Below are 21,354 nucleotides of genomic sequence, written 5' to 3'. Positions count from 1 at the left end.
CATTAAAATCAACAAAACCATAAGGGTACCCACATTTTTGCACAGCCAGTTTTTCACGTTTTATTTTATTTCATACAACCAAATACTGCTTTTCAAAAAATCTTTGTTTGGAAAACATCCCAGTACTTAGCTGTTCCTGGTAAATTAAAGACATACCACTTTTATATTTTTTTTGTGAAAGCAGAGTCAATTATAATGCCGGCTGAGAGGGGTTCCCAAACTTTTTCATATGACTGTAACAGGTACTGAAAACGACTGGGGTTTGCCTTTTATTTAAATTAATTGGTTAATTGAGTGTAAAAAAAAAAGGGAATTGCTCAAATTTTCTTTTATTTTCAGCCCATCAAAGGTTCCTGATGAGGGCAGTCCTAAACATGAGAACTCAGATGGAGGGCGGTTCCGAAAAGCAGAATCAGTTGGGGGTGAGTATTCAACTTGATGTTAGGTTTCATCTTAACCTACATCATAAGCACTTGCATAGATAGGCCACGTTTTTCTTAAAAAAAAAAAACCTACAAGGTCCAGGGTTCCCACCTCAGTCTCCTTATATATATCCTACTGTAAAAAGCACTGTAGGTGTTTATGGTTATTATAGGTCATTACACTGGTCAGTCTTAACTGGTAGCCTAATAATGGCCGAGCCCTCCGCCCCAAACATCAAGTGTCCCTTTTTTTCCTATATCCAAGGTGGCAACCCTAGAGACACCATGCAGTTAATCCACACTTTGTTGGAGGAGCGTTAATAAACTTATCAGAGATAACAACACAAACACAGCTCGATAATCGCGTCATGAAATGTTGTCTTCTAACTCATGTGGCTATTTGACAGCAAATGTAATATGCCTATGCTTGTGCGGAGTGGAGCCGTGATATCCTCATTATCACAGGAAACGGCATTGTTTTTTACATGGTGACGCTGGAGTTGCGTTTTCGAAAGATTTCCCTCTTGAGCCTGGTGTCAAAAACTTGCGTTTTCAGTCCCCGATAACGCTGTTGTGTAAAATGAATTGCCCAAAACGTAAAAATACTTTTGCGTTTGTTTTGAAAGCGTTACTGAGTAAACAGCCCTTCAGATTAAGAGTGATATGCCCCTTCAGTCTAAACTGTTTAACACTATTTCTTGTGTGTTTCTTTAGGTACTGCTCCTCCTCCACTTGCCAGTTACGAGTACCCCAGTTTGCCAATAACCAAAAACAGACACGAGGTAAAATGTTCCATACATGCATGCATACACCACACTTACCACACACCCTGATGGTCTGAAAGTGCCCTCTCATTCTTCTGTAGTATTCTTTCTTTTGGCCATTTCAGTGGTTATATTACTTAGATTACTACTATGTCCTCGGGACACTGGTGCACTTAAACCTGTACCATTTGCTCAGGACGACTCAATGTTTTTATGTTGCAGAACAACAGCTAACTTTAAATTGACTGGTGTATTTTCTGATGATGAGAGTAGTGTGTGTATATTTAAGAAGCTCATGCTACCTTTTAAGCTCTGCATTCTACAAGCAGATCATAAAGTGTTACAAATCTGCTCTACAATTTTACTTTTATAATTGATTTTCTATTTATTTTCTATTTCAGTCATATGGTACAAATGGCCTAAAGGGTTTTTAACTAGCCACGTGTCTGCTTGTGTTTTTTTTTGTGTGTGTGCCTGCTTCCAGCTGATTTCTCTTGTAGAAAACAACTCTGTAGTGATCATCAGAGGAGCCACAGGCAGTGGCAAGACCACCCAGCTGCCTCAATACATTCTGGACCACTACAATGACAAAAATGCCTTATGTAACATTGTGGTCACCCAACCACGCAAAATTGGGGCCACCAGTATTGCACGATGGGTTGCCGCACAGCGAAAGTGTACCCTGGGTAGTCTGGTGGGTTATCAGGTAAGTGCAACATTTGGACTGTTTTATTTTCCTAAACTTTGAAGATACATACGCAAGTCTATTTTTTTGTTTTGTTTGTTTAATAAAATGTGAGAAAAACAGTAACCCCTGTGCACAAGCCATGTGACAAATGACACTGTACTGACTGAACATTGACCTGTAGTAATACATGCCAGACCATACCCGGTTCCCCTGAACAAAAAACACGCATTGCACCTAGGGCTGAGCGATATGACCAAAATCTCATATCCCGATATAGGAATTTCATATCCCGATAACGATACATTTGACAATATAGCATATTTTCTTTAAATTCAATTAATAAATATAAAAATGTCATATAAATAATTAAATTCTCAACAAATAAAGTATTTACCCACATTTGATTATTTTCTGCTTTAATTCAAACTCAAATTTTCAAGCATTCAACAAAATAGACAATGCAAATGTGACATTTGAGTAGTTTTGGGCCGTGTGGGGTTTCAGTGCACAGAATTGACTGAATTGGTGGATTCCTCGCTAGCTAAGCTCTTTAGCCTAATGGAGCTATCCTCTTTAGCTGAGGCTGCGGCGGCTTGTAAATTCACCCCGCGGAGAGAGCAGCCGAGCCGCGCATTCTGGGAACTTTACACCGCGAGCTGGGCAGCGTTTGACAGCCCACGGGGACAGCAGCCGAACTGCCCCGCTAGCTTGGCTGCTAACCCCGCGAGCCTGTCAAGCGCTGCCCAGGTAACGCCGGCTCGACTGCTCTGTCAGCGGGGATATATGATCCTCTCCCCATGGTGCAAACACCGACAGGTCTGTTAGTTACCGATGGGTGTCAGTGTCCGAAATTAACTTTGATTATCACACAAGCTAGAAAAGCCAAGTGCGGTCGGGCTGAAATAGTGTGATGGAAGCGCAGCAGGGCCAGGAACTAGGAAGCGCTTACTGTTTCTGCTTCAAAATAAAAGTCAAAGTTGACTTTAATTCCTCACATTTCACCAGTTAAAGGCTTTTAATGTGAAGTTACGCTGAAGGAAATCTTCGGTTTGAATAACAGTAACTTAACTGCGAGCTACATGTATAGTTTGTGTCCTAAAGAGTGGGATGAAATAAACGATATTGCATAAAATGAAACGATAGACGTTTTTGTTTCGTCAGACGATATATATCGCCATATCGCACAGCCCTAATTGCACCTGTCTCAGAACTTAAAAAGAGTTTTTGTATGCAAAACGAGCTCTTGTGTGTGCTTTGTTGCCAGGATGTGTGGCTGTGTTGTGCACTGAAACGATACATAAAAATGTATCCTAGTGCACCTAGATGAAAAAGTTAGGCGCACCGGTGCAACCAATGAAACCAAAAAGTTTCGAGCCCTGCCATCCAAAATATATTTTTGTTGCAAAAACAGAGCACAGTTTTTATTCCCTTGTCTTGTTTTGGTTTGTTAGAGTTGTGCAGTTAGCAACATTTTTTATTCAGAGTTGATTCAGCGAACTGGATAGTATTTCCCTGAGGTAAGACACTTGGTGGCAATCGACTTTATTACATGTCACTGGTATTTTCTCAAAGGCCAACCAGATACAGCCATGTTGGCATTGTAGACATTAGTTTTGAATCTAGACCTGTAGAGGAACATACTGTGTCCTCTCCTCTTCACCTTTATGAAGTAATAGAATATAACCTTATTGACAGGAGCATGATGCGGCACAATGTTCCTGTGCGTTTGATATGACAGAAAGGAATGAAATGGTTGTAATTAGGGATGCACCGAATATTCGGCCACTGAAAAAGTTCGGCCGAAAATGGCAAAATAAGTTATTTTCGGTTTCAGCCCGAAACAGTTAAAAAGCCGAACAACATTACCGAAAATTGGCGAACTAAATGACACTAAGGAAATATGTTTTTAAAAGAGCTGCGCGCTTGTAAACCAGGAAATGGCAGTAAAGAAAGACGTAACCGTGTATGCGAGTCCACGTCTCTTTGTGAGCGCGCAGCAGGAGCAGTTTGGTGCGTGCATGAAAATGTCAGAGTCCAGTGTGGGAGCAACTGGGTGAAACACGGCGCAGACAGTGCAATGCTTAATGCAGCATAAAGTTAAAACGCTCGTCCAAGACTGATGTTTAATCACCATAGAAACACAAAAGCCTTGCGCGAGCGAAGCAGCGATTCACCCGGTGCAACTCTGTGACAGTTGGTAACGGTGTCATTCACAGTGACACCTCGCCTTAAACTTTAGTTTGACAGCTAAAATGATAACCGGAGATATCCTGTCCGTTAGCGCTGTTGGGGGAAAAGGCTCCTACGGTCTGATTGCATTTCTCGAGCATGTGTCCAGTGAGCCGCCTCCCCCCGTTAGTTTCAGTCTACAGACGAAAAAGTTACAATCACCTCCTAAGCATGGACATCGTTTAAAGCCTCTCATTGTTATGATCAGGGCTTTGATGCAAATTCTGAAGTCTGGACATTATTGTGGGAGCTGTGGTGCAGTTTTTTTTAGAGCAACTCAACCTGCACTGCAAAAAATTAAGAAAGGCAATAAGTCGATCTTTTTGTAGATTCATCCTCATAGAAGTCAAGGTAAAAATCAGTGAGTGGTTCACAAATTAATTCCTAGTAAAATATTAATTTTACTCTTAGATTTGAAGGTTTTACTGTTTATTTATTTATTTAGGGTTGCTTTTTAGTTGTAGGCTATGTTTGAGGAGAACATTTGGGAGTTCATGTATGCAATGTTGAAATAATTGACTATATAATAAACAAAACTGCAAAAGCCTCTTTCGGTATTCGGTTTCGGCCTTTCGGCCAAGAATTTTCATTTCGGTGCATCCCTAGTTGTAATGTGCCCTGTGTAGTGCAATGTGCAGTGCTGCAAATGCATTCCAATTCTAGAAAAAAACATCAAAGAATTTGACCATAGAAAGTAAACCAAAACATGTATGGATTGCACTGCACTGAGCTGGTGTTTATCTTTATATTGTCAAGTGAAACAACAACAAACAGATCTCCCACACAAATGGATTTTATTTCCTGTCAGGTTCCTTTATAGACTTAAAACTGCAAAAAATAAATTATAGTAATTTTCAGGGCCTAAATAAAACTATGCATGGTGTTGTCTAGATTTATGAAACAACTCTGAATATTTGTATTTCAGGTTGGACTGGAGAAGATGGCTACTGAGCACACTCGGCTAATCTACATGACTACAGGAGTGCTGCTTCAAAAACTGGTTTCAGCCAAGTGCCTCACAGAGTTCTCACACATCGTTGTAGATGAGGTGAATTAACACAAGATTCATAATTTATTAATGTAACTGGTACCGTGAATTAGTTGGGTGGTTTTTGTTTGTTTTTTGTAATTTCTTTAAAGAGGACCTATTATACTACTTTTCTGGTCTTAATTTCTTGTTTTACACTGCTATAGAGCAACCTGACACGAATCACATCACAAAAAACTATGTAGATTTTCGGGAAGCTCTTTCTCTTATTTTGGCGATCCAGCACGTCCTGTCAACACTTGAGTGTGTGTGCTTCGGCAATCTCCGCTCCCTCCGCCTGTGCATCGGCCATCTCCGCTACCCTCCCCCCTCCTGCAAACCCCACTCCGTTGTGATTGGTTACCTTCCTTCCGGAACACTTTCAGTGGCGGGAAGCGCGAGCATGGACCTATAAGGGCGCGAGGCAGACGCGAGGCAGACGCAAACAGGGAAGTGACAGCATTACCATACATGGAAACATCCGCGTGGTGACTTCACAAAGTTACATGCGACGTCACAAAGTTACAAAGGGTAGACCGCTTTGAAGACGTGACTTCTCGACTGGCTAGAATAGTGTTTAGTGCTTGGCACAGACACCCCAGACGGTCAGCAGGGAATACGTCGAAATGCATGTAAGTCATTATTTGATCATTTAGTATGGTTAAGCATGACGATGAATCATCATAACAACGTTTATAGGTCAAAAAAGTCAAAAAGCATCATAGGTCCTCTTTAATTAAATGTAAAAAATACTCTTCCTTATTTTCATGTTTAATTCAAGTTTTATTACTTTATGGTGATTATATTAACTGTGTCGGCTGTAGACTGAAACTAACGGAGCGAGGCGGTTGTTTCACTCTACAGTTAGTCGCGCAGTCAGTTTGGAGACATGTCTCTGTGTATCCAGTTTCGGGACATGCAATCGGATTTCGGAAGACTTTCCCCTAGACAACGTTAACGTGCAGGAAACCCCAGTGATCATTTTAGTCTTAAACCACAGAGTTTTTCTGCACGGCGGCTCGTAAGGTGTCACTGTGAACGTCAACATCACAGCGCCGGGTGAAGCGCTGCTTCGTTCAGACGGGGCTTTGAGTGTAAGAGACAGTTTGTATCTCCAGCGAGGCACCAGAGAGATTGTATAGAATAGATTTTTAGAACGTGTGACTGAACTGAAGACAGGACGTAAGCCAAAGTTCGAATCAGAAATTATCTAACGGGTATTGCAATGTATTTTAGAATCGTGTGACGACTGAAGACAGAGATCTAAAGCAACATTCCAATCAGGATTTTTCAAATGGTCGACAAACTGACATGACAGTATGTTTGCGGGGGTTGATGTATATTCCTAAAACCTTTCAAATTCTTATTAGCATTCATTTCACCCCCCAAATGACATAGTTACAAGGATTTAGTGAATTTGGGTTGCCAGGGCCTTTAAATGTTTTTTTTCTTCTTCTGTGGTTTCATCAATATTATGCTGCTTTGACCAAGGTTCACGAACGCACTGAGGAAATGGACTTTCTCCTGCTGGTTTTGAGAAAACTTCTTCATTCCAACTCTCGTTATGTCAAGGTACTTTCAATATAAATAAAATATACCTCCTCTGTCTTCCTGCATGAGTTGATCATATGACCTGTGATTTTTCCCAGATCATCCTCATGTCAGCCACCATTAACTGCAGACAGTTTGCTGAGTACTTCGGCACCCCCATTCAGGGCAAGATGAACCCAGCCTACGTGTTTGAAGTGGAGGGGGCCCCCTATGCCATTGAGGAGTTTTATCTGGATGACCTCCACAAAATGTTTCCATACAGGGTAAGAAGATGCTTGATGATGCTACTGTTCTTTTTTTTTTTTTAGGCCAAATTTCTGAGTGTGTGTGTGTCTCTACATCAGGTTGAGTCATCTCACCCAGATGACCCTCACATTTCAGAAGAGACATACAATCTTGCCATCAGTCTTATTCAGAGCTTTGATGAGATGGAAGGCAAAGATTCCAGGTAAGGCATTAGTATTTTAGCATCCTTGACTGATTTAACAAATGGGCAGACACATAAAGTAATTACTCTGTGGGTTTGGGTTTGAGCAGCAAAGCAGAGAAAGGAAGTGGCACAACCTCATCAGGGCGAGGCAGTGTGCTTGTTTTCCTTCCTGGTATACATGAGATACACTACATGCAGGAGGCCTTGTCCAAACTGGTCCACAAAAGGTGAGCTTTTGAGTTGACCTCTTGTTGAATCTTTCTCTGTAACTATTATGTATTGTCTTTTTTGTTTTGCTGGGTTATTTCTTAAGACAAATCAGTTTTCTATATCAGTAATAAGAATCAGAATTAGCATCTCTAAAACTCATAGGGCTCGTTAATCTATTATTCTTTATTGTGCTGCACGATTTTGGAGAAATTATGCGATTGCGATTATAGTGGCTAATATTGTGATTTGCGATAAAATAAATAAATGGTATTATTCCACTTTCCTAATTTTCAATGAAAATGAGATAACTGATAGTTTTGTAACACGTATAACTCAATTTGAAACATAAACAAATAAAGAATAATTGAAAATATAAAAAGATAAAGCTTGTACGTACCGTTTTGAAAATGAATTTAAAAAAAAAATATATTAAATTAATGCATTCCTCCAAAGTGCAAAGACAGTAGCAGTGTTACACCTCTGTGAACGTACTAAAACTGGGCTGGGCCACCATCGCTCTCATGCGTTCATCTTACTTTCTCTGTGCTGTCTCAGGTGTTGATACACTGGACTAACGCCTCGTCACCATATACGTATGTCACTCATGTACAACGTACGTGCATCTGTTAATATGCGGATGGTGCTTCTAGTTTCCAACGGGAGGAAATGTGGGGGTCCGAGACACTCGCGCACATTTATTTACATTAAATCGCAATCGCAGCCATTTGTGCGATTATGTAATTGCACAAGCTCACATTGCTATTAGATTATTTGTGCAGCACTAATTCTTTACTTGATGAAAGCGCTTTCGTTGTTCAGATTGCAGGTTTATCCTCTCCACTCCACTGTTACTCTGGAGGAACAGAATGGTGTGTTTCTGTTCCCTGTCCCTGGATACAGGAAGGTAAAAAAAAAACATTCATCTTACTCTGTCTTAAATATTTTCACACAAAATGATGTACTGATCTCTCCTCATCTTTACAGGTCATTCTTTCCACCAACATCGCAGAGAGTTCAGTGACCGTTCCAGATGTCAAATATGGTGGTTTTTTCCTCTGCTTGGTTTTATGCATTAGCACAATGTGTGTTTTTATTATGAAATCTTACAAAATCTAAATTGGTAATGGTGTTTTTGTTGTGTTGTTATCATCACAGTGATCGACTTCTGCCTTGCCCGTCACTTGGTCTGTGACCAAGATACCAATTATCAGTCTCTACGTCTCACCTGGGCATCCAAAACCAACTGCAACCAGCGTCGAGGTACAATACACACAGCACAAAAAGTCAATAAATATCAGTTCACTTCTGTTTTTAGACTTATTTCCTTTCTATGTCAGGCAGGGCAGGCCGAGTGTCTAAGGGCTATTGTTACCGTCTTATCACCAAAGAGTTCTGGAGGAATGAGATCCGAGAGTACATGATCCCTGAGATGCTGGTAAGAGATTGTGTGGATGACCAGATATTTTTCTTTCTTTCTACACTGCTTTGACCATAATTACACACGTTTATTTCATTCTAAGCTTGCCCCGTTGGCCACCATCATGTTGAAGGTAAAGCTACTGGACATGGGAGATCCTCGCTCGCTCCTTTCCACAGCCCTCTCACCCCCGAATCTTGATGACATAGTGAGGACAGTGCTCCAACTCAAAGAGGTACATAAGCATTATGATTCCCCTCTGTGAGAGCCATTAACGTCTAGTCCCTTACATTTGAATTTGTGGCTGTAATGAAATATTAGAACAGGCAGCTGACCACACAGCTCTGTCACTGAGTATAAGTCCAGGAGTTATTTGACAAAAGCTTTGTGTCAGCCAGTGTTTCTTTCCTTATGTAGATGGGCGCGCTATCTGTGAAAAGTGATGGGAAGACTCAAAATGAGGATGGAGAACTAACATTCCTGGGCCATGTGCTGGCCCACCTTCCCGTGGACCTGTCCCTTGGGAAGATGGTTGTTCTGGGCCACGTCTTTGGCTGCCTGGATGAGTGTCTGATCATAGGTCAGTCTGTCATGCTATCAGAATGGACCTAAGTTATTGCATTTGGAAATGTTTACACTTGTAGAGACAAAGGTTGTATAATGTGCATAATAGAACATGTGTTTTGGGCTGTTTAAACAAACTACAATAACAACTTCTCTTATCTTTTAGCTGCTGCACACTCTCTGAAGAGTTTCTTTGCCATACCGTCCATGCAACAGCTTGCCGGCCACAGGTGACTCACATCCAGAAGCAGCAGTGATTGGCTGTCAGTGTAGACAGACCACTTGAAGGCCAGAAACATATTGGTTCCGTTTTATTTTTTTAAATTTCATAATGTACTGAATAATACTTGTTTTTCCAGGAGCAAGTTGGCCTTTACCCGTGGCACACCAAGTGACTCCATTGCTTTTGTGAATGCCTTCAAGGTAATTTATTTAATGCCTACTCCGCGTCTACTTTGCGTCTGCCTTTTTTTCTCGTTGAATGTATTAATAGACTACAACAGGACTCATCTTCACCTCGGGATGCTCGCCGGCGATACGCTCACTTCTTTAACTTATAGATAAATACTTTGTTGACAGTCATATTGACTTCATACCAGCAGCATTCACTGCAGTTTCACCATTTCCTGGTGTGTCTCTTTCAAAATAAAACTTCCCACAAGCGCAAATGTGGAGGAAAAAAAGGCAATGAGGCACAGGGATTTCTGACGTTACTCAATATAAATCATATGTATGATAACATGACATGAAACAACTTCATATTAATGGGAATTGTCAAAGGACCTATCAAACTCTATGAGGAGTCTTTTAAAAGCAGCGCTGCAGCAGTAGTGAGACGCTGCATGTGTGGCCTACAACAGAGAGATAGACGCAGCAGTAAAGGACGCAGACACGCTCCAGAGGCGTTAGTTGTGGTGTTAGATGGATTTGCATATTTGCCTGTAATTAAAACCCTTCTCTATCGTCTCTTACTGCTAGGCATGGCACATCTCCAAAAAGAAAGGACAGCTCAGACACCCAAAGGTAAGCTAAGCAACAACCAAATATGAACTCCCTGAAAAACGCACACACATAAACAACTTGCTGAATAGTATGCTACTGTTGTACAGAGCCACCTCTTGACACACTGTAGTTAATTATTATGAACTATTCTCAAAATTGGCATTAATAACAATAATTGCTCTGGGCCATTGCTAAGAGTTAGCACTGTGAAAGACATTTAGCACAACACTGGCTTACAGAGCAGTTGCCACGGTGAAGCAGATTATGAGTGTTATCCCTATTTAGATAGTTTATTCGGCTGGAGACTAATTAAAATTTAAACAATTGACTAAAGCTTGGTTCCTTCCTGTGTTTTATCTTGAGTCTAAAGTTCCTTTGCTTTTGCTGTTTTTCTTTTATTAGGATGAGTTGGACTGGGGAAAAGAGAATTTCATCCAGATCAAGAGGATCAGAGAGGTACAGAGATGAAGCAGAGAGCTGGTTTACAGTTTTGAGTTCATCAAACCACATTTCAGGATGTCTTTCTCGTCACCAAACCTAGTCAATCAGAGAACTACAGGCATTCATCTTGCAGTTTGTATTCATGTTTACCAAGAATGAAACTTGCTTCTGTTGAGTAACTGACAGTCTTGCTTTTTAAGATGCGTAAAGATGTTGGTACCGTCAGACTTGATATGTTAACTGTATAATGCTGTTGATTTTCAGTAACAAATCCTGACTCATTTCCTAATTTATTTTTTTAAGTTTGGAAAATTACTGAATTTACTTCCAGGAGTGGGGTCGACATGTGCTACTGTAGGCTACTAAAGCAGATAAAACAACAAAGGATTGTGTTTGGTTACAATATTTATTCATTTAGCCTAACTATTTAACTGCTCCCACCTTCAGTTTCACTTTTGTTTTCATCTCCATGTCAAACAGCTGGTCCGATCAGCTGTTCGGCTCATGGGCCCAACGTCCCCGACAGCGGGAGTCAGTCCAGCCCCCCTCCCCCCACATATTAAACGTGTACACGGAAAAATTGCAGCCGTGTAACCGTTTAGACTTTTTGGTAAACGTTAACACCCCTAATAGGGGCCAGTAAAATGTACTTAATTTAATTCGAATTCAGACCCACTTGCCTTGTCGGGCAAGTGAAAAAAAATAAAATAAAAACCTTATCGTTGAGCCCTGCTTATGGATTGGTAAACACGTCAACTATCACATATTATTGAGCTAATATTCTACAATAAAACTCCTCACTGTCCAGGTTGCAGAGCTGTACGAGGACCTGAGGAGGCGTGTGTCCCAGTTCAACATGAATGTGCAAGACAACACGCAAACTTTGGATTACACCAACGCACACAGGCAGAAGTTCATTCTTCAGGTTAGAGTCAGTGCTGCATATTGTGGGATGTACATCACATACATTATCTCCCATGTCAAAGTGAAGCTTAACACTTTTCACTTTAGATCCAGTCATCAAAATATGACTGGAATATTCTGCTGCTGAATATCCATACCTAAATGTCAGATTGTTTCAGGTTGCACATCTCTCTGTCTTAGGTGCTCTTTGCTGGTGCCTATTACCCACACTACTTTATCCAGGGGGAAATAGATGAAGAACTGGCCTCCAGAGAGTTGAGCGGCTTCAACCCCAAAACAACAGTGATGGTATGATCCATAGTGTTTGAAGCGAAGCATTATTACTGTATTTAAAACTTACACTTTTCTGTTGTGCAATTAACATGAATGAACAATTAACCCTTATTGTGCCACTAGTATGGCTACATTCTTTAGACTTGGTACGCAGGGCATAGTGATTTCTTTTTTATAATATCAGACCACGTGTGTTTTTTTTTTTAGGTGAGGAACCTCCCTCCATACAGTTTCCTGTATTACAAGCAACTGCAGTCTCTGTTCCGCCTGTGTGGACAGGTCAAAACCATTTCCTTTGAGAGCTCCAGGTACGGAAGGCCACTGTAGCAAATCATTCGTCTTTTGCTTGTACTTTAACCATTTTATTTAATGTGCTAATTCATTTGCGTGTGTCTGTGTGTTTGTTTAGAGCATATGTGGAGTTCTATAGGACATCCCAAGATTCGGGCGTGCTGCCTGAGGTGTCCCTTGCCCTCCTCCTGGCAAATCAGAGTCCTCCCATGGAGCTTTCTACCTACCCCATTGAACAAATAGAAATCTGTGCTGGGAACGGAACCATAACTCACATGAAATATTCAAGGTACTCTATTCACACATTATTGAAATAAGATATAAATAATAATAATAAATAAAAAAAAATCCATTAGCTCGATGGGCATAATATATTCATATGAGCACAAAGATTTGACTTTCTGTCTTTCCTGGGCTGAAACAAGTGCCATTCTTGACCGTCTTTTTGGAAAGTGGAACCCCCTGCACTGAGCCTAAACGTATTCTAACATCCACGCACTCTACATGACTCTCCCTAGCAATCACTTGGACTCAGTTAGGAGAGCTTTTAGGCAAAGACAGCACTAGCTTCTTCCTACACCATCTGGAAGGGAGGTGGGAAAAGCATGTGACATTATTAGCTGTCCAATACTATTTAACAATGATAGTAAACAACAATTTGATTATTCTCACTAATTACTTTGTCTTTTAAACAGGGATAATTCCTCCCGTCTGAAGCTTTGTTGTCATGTTTTAATAATCTCAAATATATTTCATATTGTATAGGTTTTATTATTCTCTTTATTTGGCAACATGTTTCTTAATGCTTCAACCAAAACTAATAGAACTGGATACAAGCCTCTAACTGACAAGCTTCTATGCTGTTGAAGTACCGGTACTTTGTTTTTACAGGGTGTCCGCAGATCCTTAATTAAGGCCTTAAAAAGTCTTAAATCCATTACTCAAAGGTCTTAAATTTGTCGGGGCAGGACTATTCAATGTCATTTTTTTTTTTTCTTCCGCGACTTTCCGAGAAGGAGATGTAGAGAGGCTACTTTCCAACTAACTGCTCATATAAAAGTCCGACACTACGCTAGAGGCAGTAGCCTACGGCCGTGTGTGGCTGTGATCTGCATTTAAACGTAGAAGAAGAATGTGTGTCCCCTGCCTCCGAATTTGAAGTCGCGGAATAGCAAGAAAGGGGAGAACGACCCAGTGAAATGCATGCCCAGCTATTATAAATTCAGTGAGAGGTGGAGGGTGGACGACAAATATCATGGCTGGCTTTATTCACACTGTGACCACACCCTGCCGCTGCTTGTAGGTGCGCAACCACCCGCCCGCTGGCGATGTAGGTAGGCTACTGACCCAAATGCAACTCACACAGAAACAAACAGATTTATTGTTTAGTACATTTTTTTATTTATCTATATTTATTCATTAATAGCTGCTCATTAGACGGTCATTCGGGTCGAGTTGCCGTGAGCTCACAGAGTTAGACGCGAGTCTCTGCTTCTCTGTCTGTCTGTCGCTTTCTTTCTCTCCACTCTGCCCTCCCTCTCTGACGGCTAGTTAACAACTATTGCCGATCGTCCCGTCAATCGCAGACAGTAGCCTGCATTTCCATCACCAATCGGTACAACCCTAATACCTGCAGTTTATTAACCTGGCTGCCTGCAACAATATGAAGAAAATAAAACATTTTGCAAATTACCGCAGGTCCCGTGGGCATCCCCCAGTTATGCAAACCTGTATAGGCCTACAGTATATGCCTACTTTACAGTAGCCTATTTCCCGATTTTGAAAGTGCAAAAACATTCACCTGTGGAACCAATTTTTAAATAGTTTCTGCCATAAGTTCTGAAAATAAAGGTAATGGACAAAGTTTGTTGTTTGAATAAGTAGGATAATTAAAATTGTAATGACATTCTTCCCCATAAATTACCAGATTTTTGTATTTCATTCTAATGCTGCAGCTAACACATTTTCTTTATTAATTAAACTGTTCTTGTTACTTGATTAATCAGAATATGTAAACCAATTGATACAGCTCTATAATAGGTTGAAAAGGTGGTAATGATGGGTTTTCACGTTGCCTTTACAGTGATCTAATATTTATTTGATGGTAAATGCGGGGGGGCATTGTCTTCATTCAGACTGCTGAACATTTTTTATTTTCTGTAATTAGACAGCAGTTGTTAGCTGAAGTGCATTGAATATTTGTTATTCAAACTTAATAAAACTCTACAGAGCATACTGTAGTGTAGTTTGTAGATTTATGTTGCCAAGGTATTGGTGTTCATTAGAGGTCTTAAAATGTGCAGATACCCTGAGAGGCTACTTTCTTCCTAGCTTCTGATATAAATGAGTATCACTTTATGTTCAATAAACAGACAAAAAGTAAACTTGAATGAGTGACACACAAGCTATGCTTGGGTTGTAATACAGCTGGACCCCGCCCCCCTCAAATATCGCCTCTATGCATTGTGTTTTAGGTCTTAAATTTGACATGCTGAAACCTGTAGATACCCTGTTTTAGGACACAGAAGCTCTGTCCTAATACTGATACTTCCAGTATGTCTCATTCACAATATTGGAAAACCTTTGCCTCGATTGCTGTGATGATCTGTAGAAAACTCTGAATAAACTTACATTTTGCACAGGGTCAGCTTTGATTTCGGACTCCTGACGAATACTCGCCCAGCAGCTTTGTTAACTCACCAGAATAATGTTATGTTATGACAGTAGCATCTAAGCAGCATAAACAGTTTTCTACATCACTCACAGTGTGAGTGCAGTGAAAGTGAGTATTCGCATTACTTTCAATTCCAATTCTTTGTGGCTGTTTCTGTGTAGGGTGAATGTTGATCTCCAGAGCCAGTCTGTCTGTCCGGTGGGTTTGGTCAGCAGCACCATCAACCCAGACAAGTTACCGCCCAACCCCTTGTTTGTGGTCCATATCACAGAGGTCAGTTATTTACACTTAGCTTAGTCTAATACAGCTAAATCTACAAGGAATACATTTGTTTTTTCAAATTAGTTTCAATGTACAGTATATCAACTCTAAACTGTGCTGCAGGTGGTGGAGGTGGGACATTTCTGGGGCTTCCAGGCAGATGAAGCCAGTTTGGAGAAGCAGCGCCATCTGACGGCCGAGATAAACACACGTACACAGCATCCTGTAACCGTGTCACTCTACCCCAACCTTCTGTGTCTGGCTCCTTACTCTGAGATCAATGATCAGAGCTTGTACTATCGCGCCAAGATCCTGCACCTGCGCGGCAACACAGTGGAGGTGAATATCGCTCGCACATGGTAGATCTCTAATCAAGATGTAGTACTTTCTCATAACATGTCTTCTGTCTGATTTTTTTTTTTACTGTATTTTCTTATATAATTCTGCAAAGATAAAAAGAAAAGTTGTCTGTACAAAATAGTGGAATTGAACCTTACTAATGTCAGTGTTTAAAATTGCCTTTTGACCAGCACCTCTACCCCACCAAAAACGGACTATAAATGGCCTGTTTGGCTATAATAGGCCAATTTCTTGTTATTTTGATGAAGAATGATTTCCTTTTTGTTTTCACAAATGCTGAATGTTGGCATGGTGGTACAACAGATTAAGGAACAATGTTAACATTTTTATTCCATGTATTGCCCTACACATACAACAGCAGCATCAGTTCTATATCTATTTAGCTTAATTTCTGAGCACAAGTTGTCTGAAGTCATTGTGATATAGGCAGATATATATAACAACTAGGGCTGTCAAACGATTACAATTCGGATTTTCTCTGTATATTGTTGTATGAACGGAAAGATAAATGACAGAAGGTGGATATGTACATTTAAAATGTACACATTTAAATATATGCCTACCACACCATAATTCAATTTGTCTCTTTGCTTATGTCTTTGAGTAAATATAGGCTATATAATGGCATTTATTTGGTGAATCCATAGGTTGTGCATTCTTGAATACAACTTGATTGTGTTGGCCGTGCGCAGTTACTGATCCTGGGTCAGTCACAACGTTAGAGCGACTAGTGCAGAGCGGGTGGGATGAACGGGGTGGGTCATTCTGTGCATGCGTTAATTGCGCATTAATTCCAGAAATTAATCACACTGCGTTAATGTGTTAATATTGACAGCCCTTATAAAAAGGTGAATTATTTAGAGAAAGGCAGAGGGACAGATAAATGTTAGGTGTCTGTATTTCTTGACAGTAGTTTGTTATAGCAGTTGCTGATGTTACTTCATGTACAATATGTTATTGTCCTGCAGGTGTTCTTCTTGGACTTTGGCAACGCAGCAGTTGTTACCTGCAGCAGCCTGAGGGAGCTTCCTTCTGAGATCCTGTCTCACCCATTCCAGGTAGCGATACACTGAGTGGCACCACTGGTCAGATAATGAAGACGCACGTATCTGTTCCACTGTTCAAACTGTGAACAAACAATAACACAAACTTTGCTTGTGGTCTCAGGCTCAGGAGTTCCAAGTGATTGAAATGCGTCCTTCAGCCCAGTCCATCATCCTGGGAAACCAGTGGAGCAGCAGAGCCCGCGATCGTTTCAACACACTGGTGAAGGGCCTTTCACTCATAGTGTCGCTCTACTCGATCCTCCACGGTATCATGCGTGTGCAGCTGCTCATCAACACGGAGACAAGAAATACCAGCGTGGTAGACATCTTAGTGGAAGAAGGACATGCTGTGAAGGCCGAAGAGAGCTTTGATTCCAAGGTGACTCATCAATTTAGTCGCAGATTGTCTTACATGAATTATAATGGGTCATGTGCAATAATGGAAGAAAAAAGCTATTATACCTTATTGTCACAGTATATGACAAAGTTTTCATGACTAATAAACAGCATCCTTAGAAACTTCTCAACACAGGTCTGCAGTATATTACATTTAATTTGCTATATTTTGGCAAATGTTAACATAGAAAGAATTTAGATTGATTAAAGACATACTAGGGACGCTGTAAGTATAAGATAAACAGCTGTTGACTCTGAGCCAGCTTTTTTAGATTGCTGTTAGCTTAGCTGCTGTGTGTTTATACCCTACTTTTTTTCAGCGTGCACACCTGACGAACAGGTAGCGGATGGTGAGTAGATATAAGGGGTGTTGAAAAAATGAGTTTCATAATTTGCAAAAATCGATTTAAATTATTTTTTTAGTATATGTATTTCGCTGCCACCAGTAATGTTTGTCTTGCCTTAAATTCGCATGCTTTACAAGCTTCACATTAAAATAGACATACAGTGAATAAAGATAAGATATGGACTTTCATTTGCTTTCATGCCATCATTTACGCAGAATTTACAAATTATAGTTTCTTTATCTTTATTTTCTATATCTTAAAAATATTTTTTATGATAGAGGATTATATTTATAACACTGTTTATACATTTAATTTCATAATGTTTCCAAAAATAAACTAAAAAAAAATATATTTAAAAATCGCCTTGTTTGTAGATCCCAATGTATATCGTATCGTCACCCCTGTATCGGGATATGTATCGTGTCGGCAGATTCTTGCCAATACACAGCCCAAGTAGATACAAACTGATTTTGACCGTATTCTAGATTACAATCGCTTAGTATGTGTGTATTCTGACATAGAACATTGAATTAATCACACGATCATAATTTTCCCCTTGCAGTACTGAATTTTCCCAGCAGATGTTGTGGTTGGATGCTGTGAGCAGCATTACTTTGTTAACATGAAAATAGAAGCATGGATCATGAAGTTGGTCGGGGCTTTTGGGCCCACGCAGACTGTAAAGCACTACAAGAAGCCCTGATGTTATAGGTGTGTGTGTGTGTGTATATTGATATATGTATATATACACACACACACACACACACACACACACACACACACACACACACACACACACACACACACACACACACACACACACACACACACACACACACACACACACACACACACACACACACACACACACACAGTGACGTGCGGTCAGGGTAGGCAAGGTAGGCAGTGCCTACCCTGGCGCCGTGTGCAAAAATAAATAAATAAAATAAAATATTTTTTTTATTTAATAAACTTATATTTGTATTATTACTGTTAATTATTTCGATCTTTACATGTAATCCGCGATTACTTTAAAAAAGTGTAGACGTTTTGATTTGAAACGTGGCAGTTAGTAAGTTACGCCAAAAAAATATTGTGCCTTTGCTGTTTCCCATTCATTGTGTACGGCAAAGAATCAGTGCCTTTGCGCCTATTCATTGTGGACGGCAAGAAAAAAAAATATTCTGTATTATTTAACATGTACGCAAATAAGCATAATTCTTTGTGCCTTTTTTACGTAAATGGTATGCCACATAAGCCTTTACGTTACATATCATTCATGGACCAATTAAAATCGAGATCTTACTAGACATTTACGCATCTTAGGCCAACGTCATTACGTTGGCTATGCTCATTCACGTCGCGTTACCCCCGCAGATTTTTAAGTCAACATTGCAGCTGCCGTGTCCATGCCCGCAGATATTTCAGACTGGAGGAATTTTAACAAATTGGATTATAATTTAAAAAGGAACAGAATGAATAGCAAGAGAAAGGCCTGCGCCAGCCTTGGACGGTGTACAGCAGCAACAGGGACAAACAATGTTCGAGCATTTCAAACGGACAGGTAGCCTACATGAACGGAAGGATGCTAGCTAGCTGTGCTGTCAGTCAGACTGTCACTGGATTACTATCGTCTTGGTTATTTCTACAGCCAGGGAGTCAGATTGGTGAGTCAGAAACTTTTTTGGGGTTTATTTAATAATAAAGTTGGATGAATTGATACCGAGTGCAATCCATTCTGCATTTTATATTCAATTGAGCAGTTGTGTTTTCATTGTTACTGACGGACAAACCTAAGCTCTGCAATGTGGATAAATGGTTACATTCTGATGCTGGACAGGTCCATGGGGCATATGCTACTGGTACTTTATCTATTAAGATAAAGTTTATGGAGTGGAGTTGCCATCAGTTATGCTGTAGTCCTACATAATGATGAATGCTGTCTTTTATTTTTAAGTTGAATAGAAGTAGTACCGGTAGTTTGAATCGGCGAAGGTTTGACTTGTTGCCCTACGTTTTTTCGGCTCTCGGTGTGAGGGACGGGTCCGTTAAGTCGATGGATGCGATGTTTAATCATTTAGACCAAACTACAGTAGGCTACGGGCAAACCTGAAGTCACCGTCGTGACATTTCATATACGTCCCGTGTGTGTGTGTGTTTGTGAGGAAGAAATAAAGAAAGAAAGAAAGGGAGGAACTTATTTGAAATCGGCCGTGCGTGCCTGTTTGTTGTTTATTGTTTTTGATTTAACAATATATAGGTTTAGAGAAATCTGGCTTTCAGAACTCAGTGCCTACACACACACACACCGTATATATACACACAGTACAGGTCCTTCTCATATAATTAGCATATTGTGATAAAGTTCAATATTTTCTGTAATGTACTGATAAACATTAGACTTTCATATATTTTAGATTCATTACACACAACTGAAGTAGGTCAAGCCTTTTATTGTTTTAATATTGATGATTTTGGCAAAAAAGTAAAGAAAAACCAAAAATCCCTATCTCAAAAAAATAGCATATTTCATCCGACCAATAAAAGAAAAGTGTTTTTAATACAAAAAAGTCAACCTTCAAATAATTATGTTCAGTTATGCACTCAATACTTGGTCGGGAATCCTTTCGCAGAAATGACTGCTTCAATGCGGCGTGGCACGGAGGCAATCAGCCTGTGGCACTGCTGAGGTGTTATGGAGGCCCAGGATGCTTCGATAGCGGCCTTAAAGAGGACCTATGATGCTTTTTGACTTTTATGACCTATAAACGTTGTTATGATGATTCATAGTCATGCTTAACCATACTAAATGATCAAATAATGACTTACATGCATTTCGACGTATTCCCTGCTGACCGTCTGGGGTGTCTGTGCCGAGCACTAAACACTATTCTAGCCAGTCGAGAAGTCACGTCTTCAAAGCGGTCTACCCTTTGTAACTTTGTGACGTCGCATGTAACTTTGTGAAGTCACCACGCGGATGTTTCCATGTATGGTAATGCTGTCACTTCCCTGCAGGGTTGCCGCGGATCTTGAAAAGCATTAAAAGTCATTAAATTTAAGTTTCAATATTCAAGGCCTTAAATGTCTTAAAAAGTCTGGAATTATTGGGTGGGCGGCATTAAATTTACTCGGGGGCAGAATTAATGAGCTTGCCTTATTTGTTTCATTCTAGTTTTATAGTTTAATTGTTAGATTTCTATGTTTTTATTTTATCGGTGTTTTATATACAAAGATATCCGGCAAGTCCGACGCCTACGCTAGAGGCAGTACGGCCGTGTGAGGCTGAGTACCGCATTTAAAACGTAGAAGAAGAATGTGTGTTCCCTGCTTTCGAATTTGAAGTCGGCCGCGGTAGAGCAAAAAAGGAGAGAACGACCCAGCGAAATGCATGCGCAGCTATTATAAATTCAGTGAGAGGTGGAGGGAGGACGACTGGCTGGCTTTTTTCACCCCGCGACCGCGACCACACACTGCCGCTGCTTGTAGGTGCGCAACCACCTGTCCGCTGATGATATAGGTAGGCTACTGTCGCAAATCACACAACACGTTGATTGTGTTTAGTGAACAATGTTTATGTATCTATATTTATAAATAGCTGCTCATCAGACGTTCATTCAGCTCATTCAGGTCGCGTTGACTTGGCGTGAGCTCATGGAGTAAGACGCGGGTCTCTTTCTGTCACTTTCTTTCTCTCCACTCTGCACTCCCTTTCTGACAGCTATAAAAACTATTGCCGATCCTCCCATCAATCGCAGATAGTAGACGACGTTTCCTTTGCCAATCGGTACAACTCGGTGTATTAACCTGAACGCCTGCAACAATACTGTATGAAGAAAAAATTACTTTGCGCAAATTACCGCAGGTCTCGTGAGCATGGATGTAAATCTACAGTGGGCCAACATACGATTTTGAAATTGCAAAAACCTCCCTTGACCTGTGGAACCAATTTTTAAATAGTTTCTGCCATAAGTTCTGAAAAATAAAGTTAATGGACTAAGTTTGTTATTTATTGAATAAGGAATTAAAATATGAAG

The 21,354-nt window shown here is 40.3% G+C and overlaps 1 protein-coding gene across 1 annotated transcript in view; it reads left to right on the top strand.

Annotated features, from left to right (window-relative positions):
• tdrd9 (tudor domain containing 9) overlaps positions 1–21,354 on the top strand; it is a gene marked incomplete at both ends in the record, with an annotated part of 36,783 nt that overhangs the window by 8,824 nt on the left and 6,605 nt on the right. Inside the window, 25 exons of the mRNA XM_080042264.1 lie at positions 1,137–1,204; positions 1,671–1,892; positions 5,029–5,151; positions 6,622–6,702; positions 6,780–6,944; positions 7,026–7,129; positions 7,219–7,338; positions 8,141–8,225; positions 8,306–8,363; positions 8,477–8,581; positions 8,659–8,756; positions 8,842–8,973; positions 9,156–9,318; positions 9,469–9,532; positions 9,662–9,725; positions 10,281–10,325; positions 10,707–10,760; positions 11,554–11,670; positions 11,850–11,957; positions 12,150–12,250; positions 12,352–12,522; positions 15,069–15,180; positions 15,292–15,507; positions 16,497–16,586; positions 16,696–16,953. Coding sequence (XP_079898390.1) covers positions 1,137–1,204; positions 1,671–1,892; positions 5,029–5,151; positions 6,622–6,702; positions 6,780–6,944; positions 7,026–7,129; positions 7,219–7,338; positions 8,141–8,225; positions 8,306–8,363; positions 8,477–8,581; positions 8,659–8,756; positions 8,842–8,973; positions 9,156–9,318; positions 9,469–9,532; positions 9,662–9,725; positions 10,281–10,325; positions 10,707–10,760; positions 11,554–11,670; positions 11,850–11,957; positions 12,150–12,250; positions 12,352–12,522; positions 15,069–15,180; positions 15,292–15,507; positions 16,497–16,586; positions 16,696–16,953 — 2,924 coding nt within the window. The remainder of the gene's footprint in view (positions 1–1,136; positions 1,205–1,670; positions 1,893–5,028; positions 5,152–6,621; positions 6,703–6,779; positions 6,945–7,025; positions 7,130–7,218; positions 7,339–8,140; positions 8,226–8,305; positions 8,364–8,476; positions 8,582–8,658; positions 8,757–8,841; positions 8,974–9,155; positions 9,319–9,468; positions 9,533–9,661; positions 9,726–10,280; positions 10,326–10,706; positions 10,761–11,553; positions 11,671–11,849; positions 11,958–12,149; positions 12,251–12,351; positions 12,523–15,068; positions 15,181–15,291; positions 15,508–16,496; positions 16,587–16,695; positions 16,954–21,354) is intronic.

Source organism: Ammodytes marinus (genome assembly GCF_949987685.1).
Source record: "Ammodytes marinus genome assembly, chromosome: 15".
In the NCBI taxonomy this organism is placed as follows: Eukaryota; Metazoa; Chordata; class Actinopteri; order Uranoscopiformes; family Ammodytidae; genus Ammodytes; species Ammodytes marinus.
Note: the sequence above shows the minus strand (reverse complement) of the source record. Positions and strands in the feature narration are given on the sequence as shown.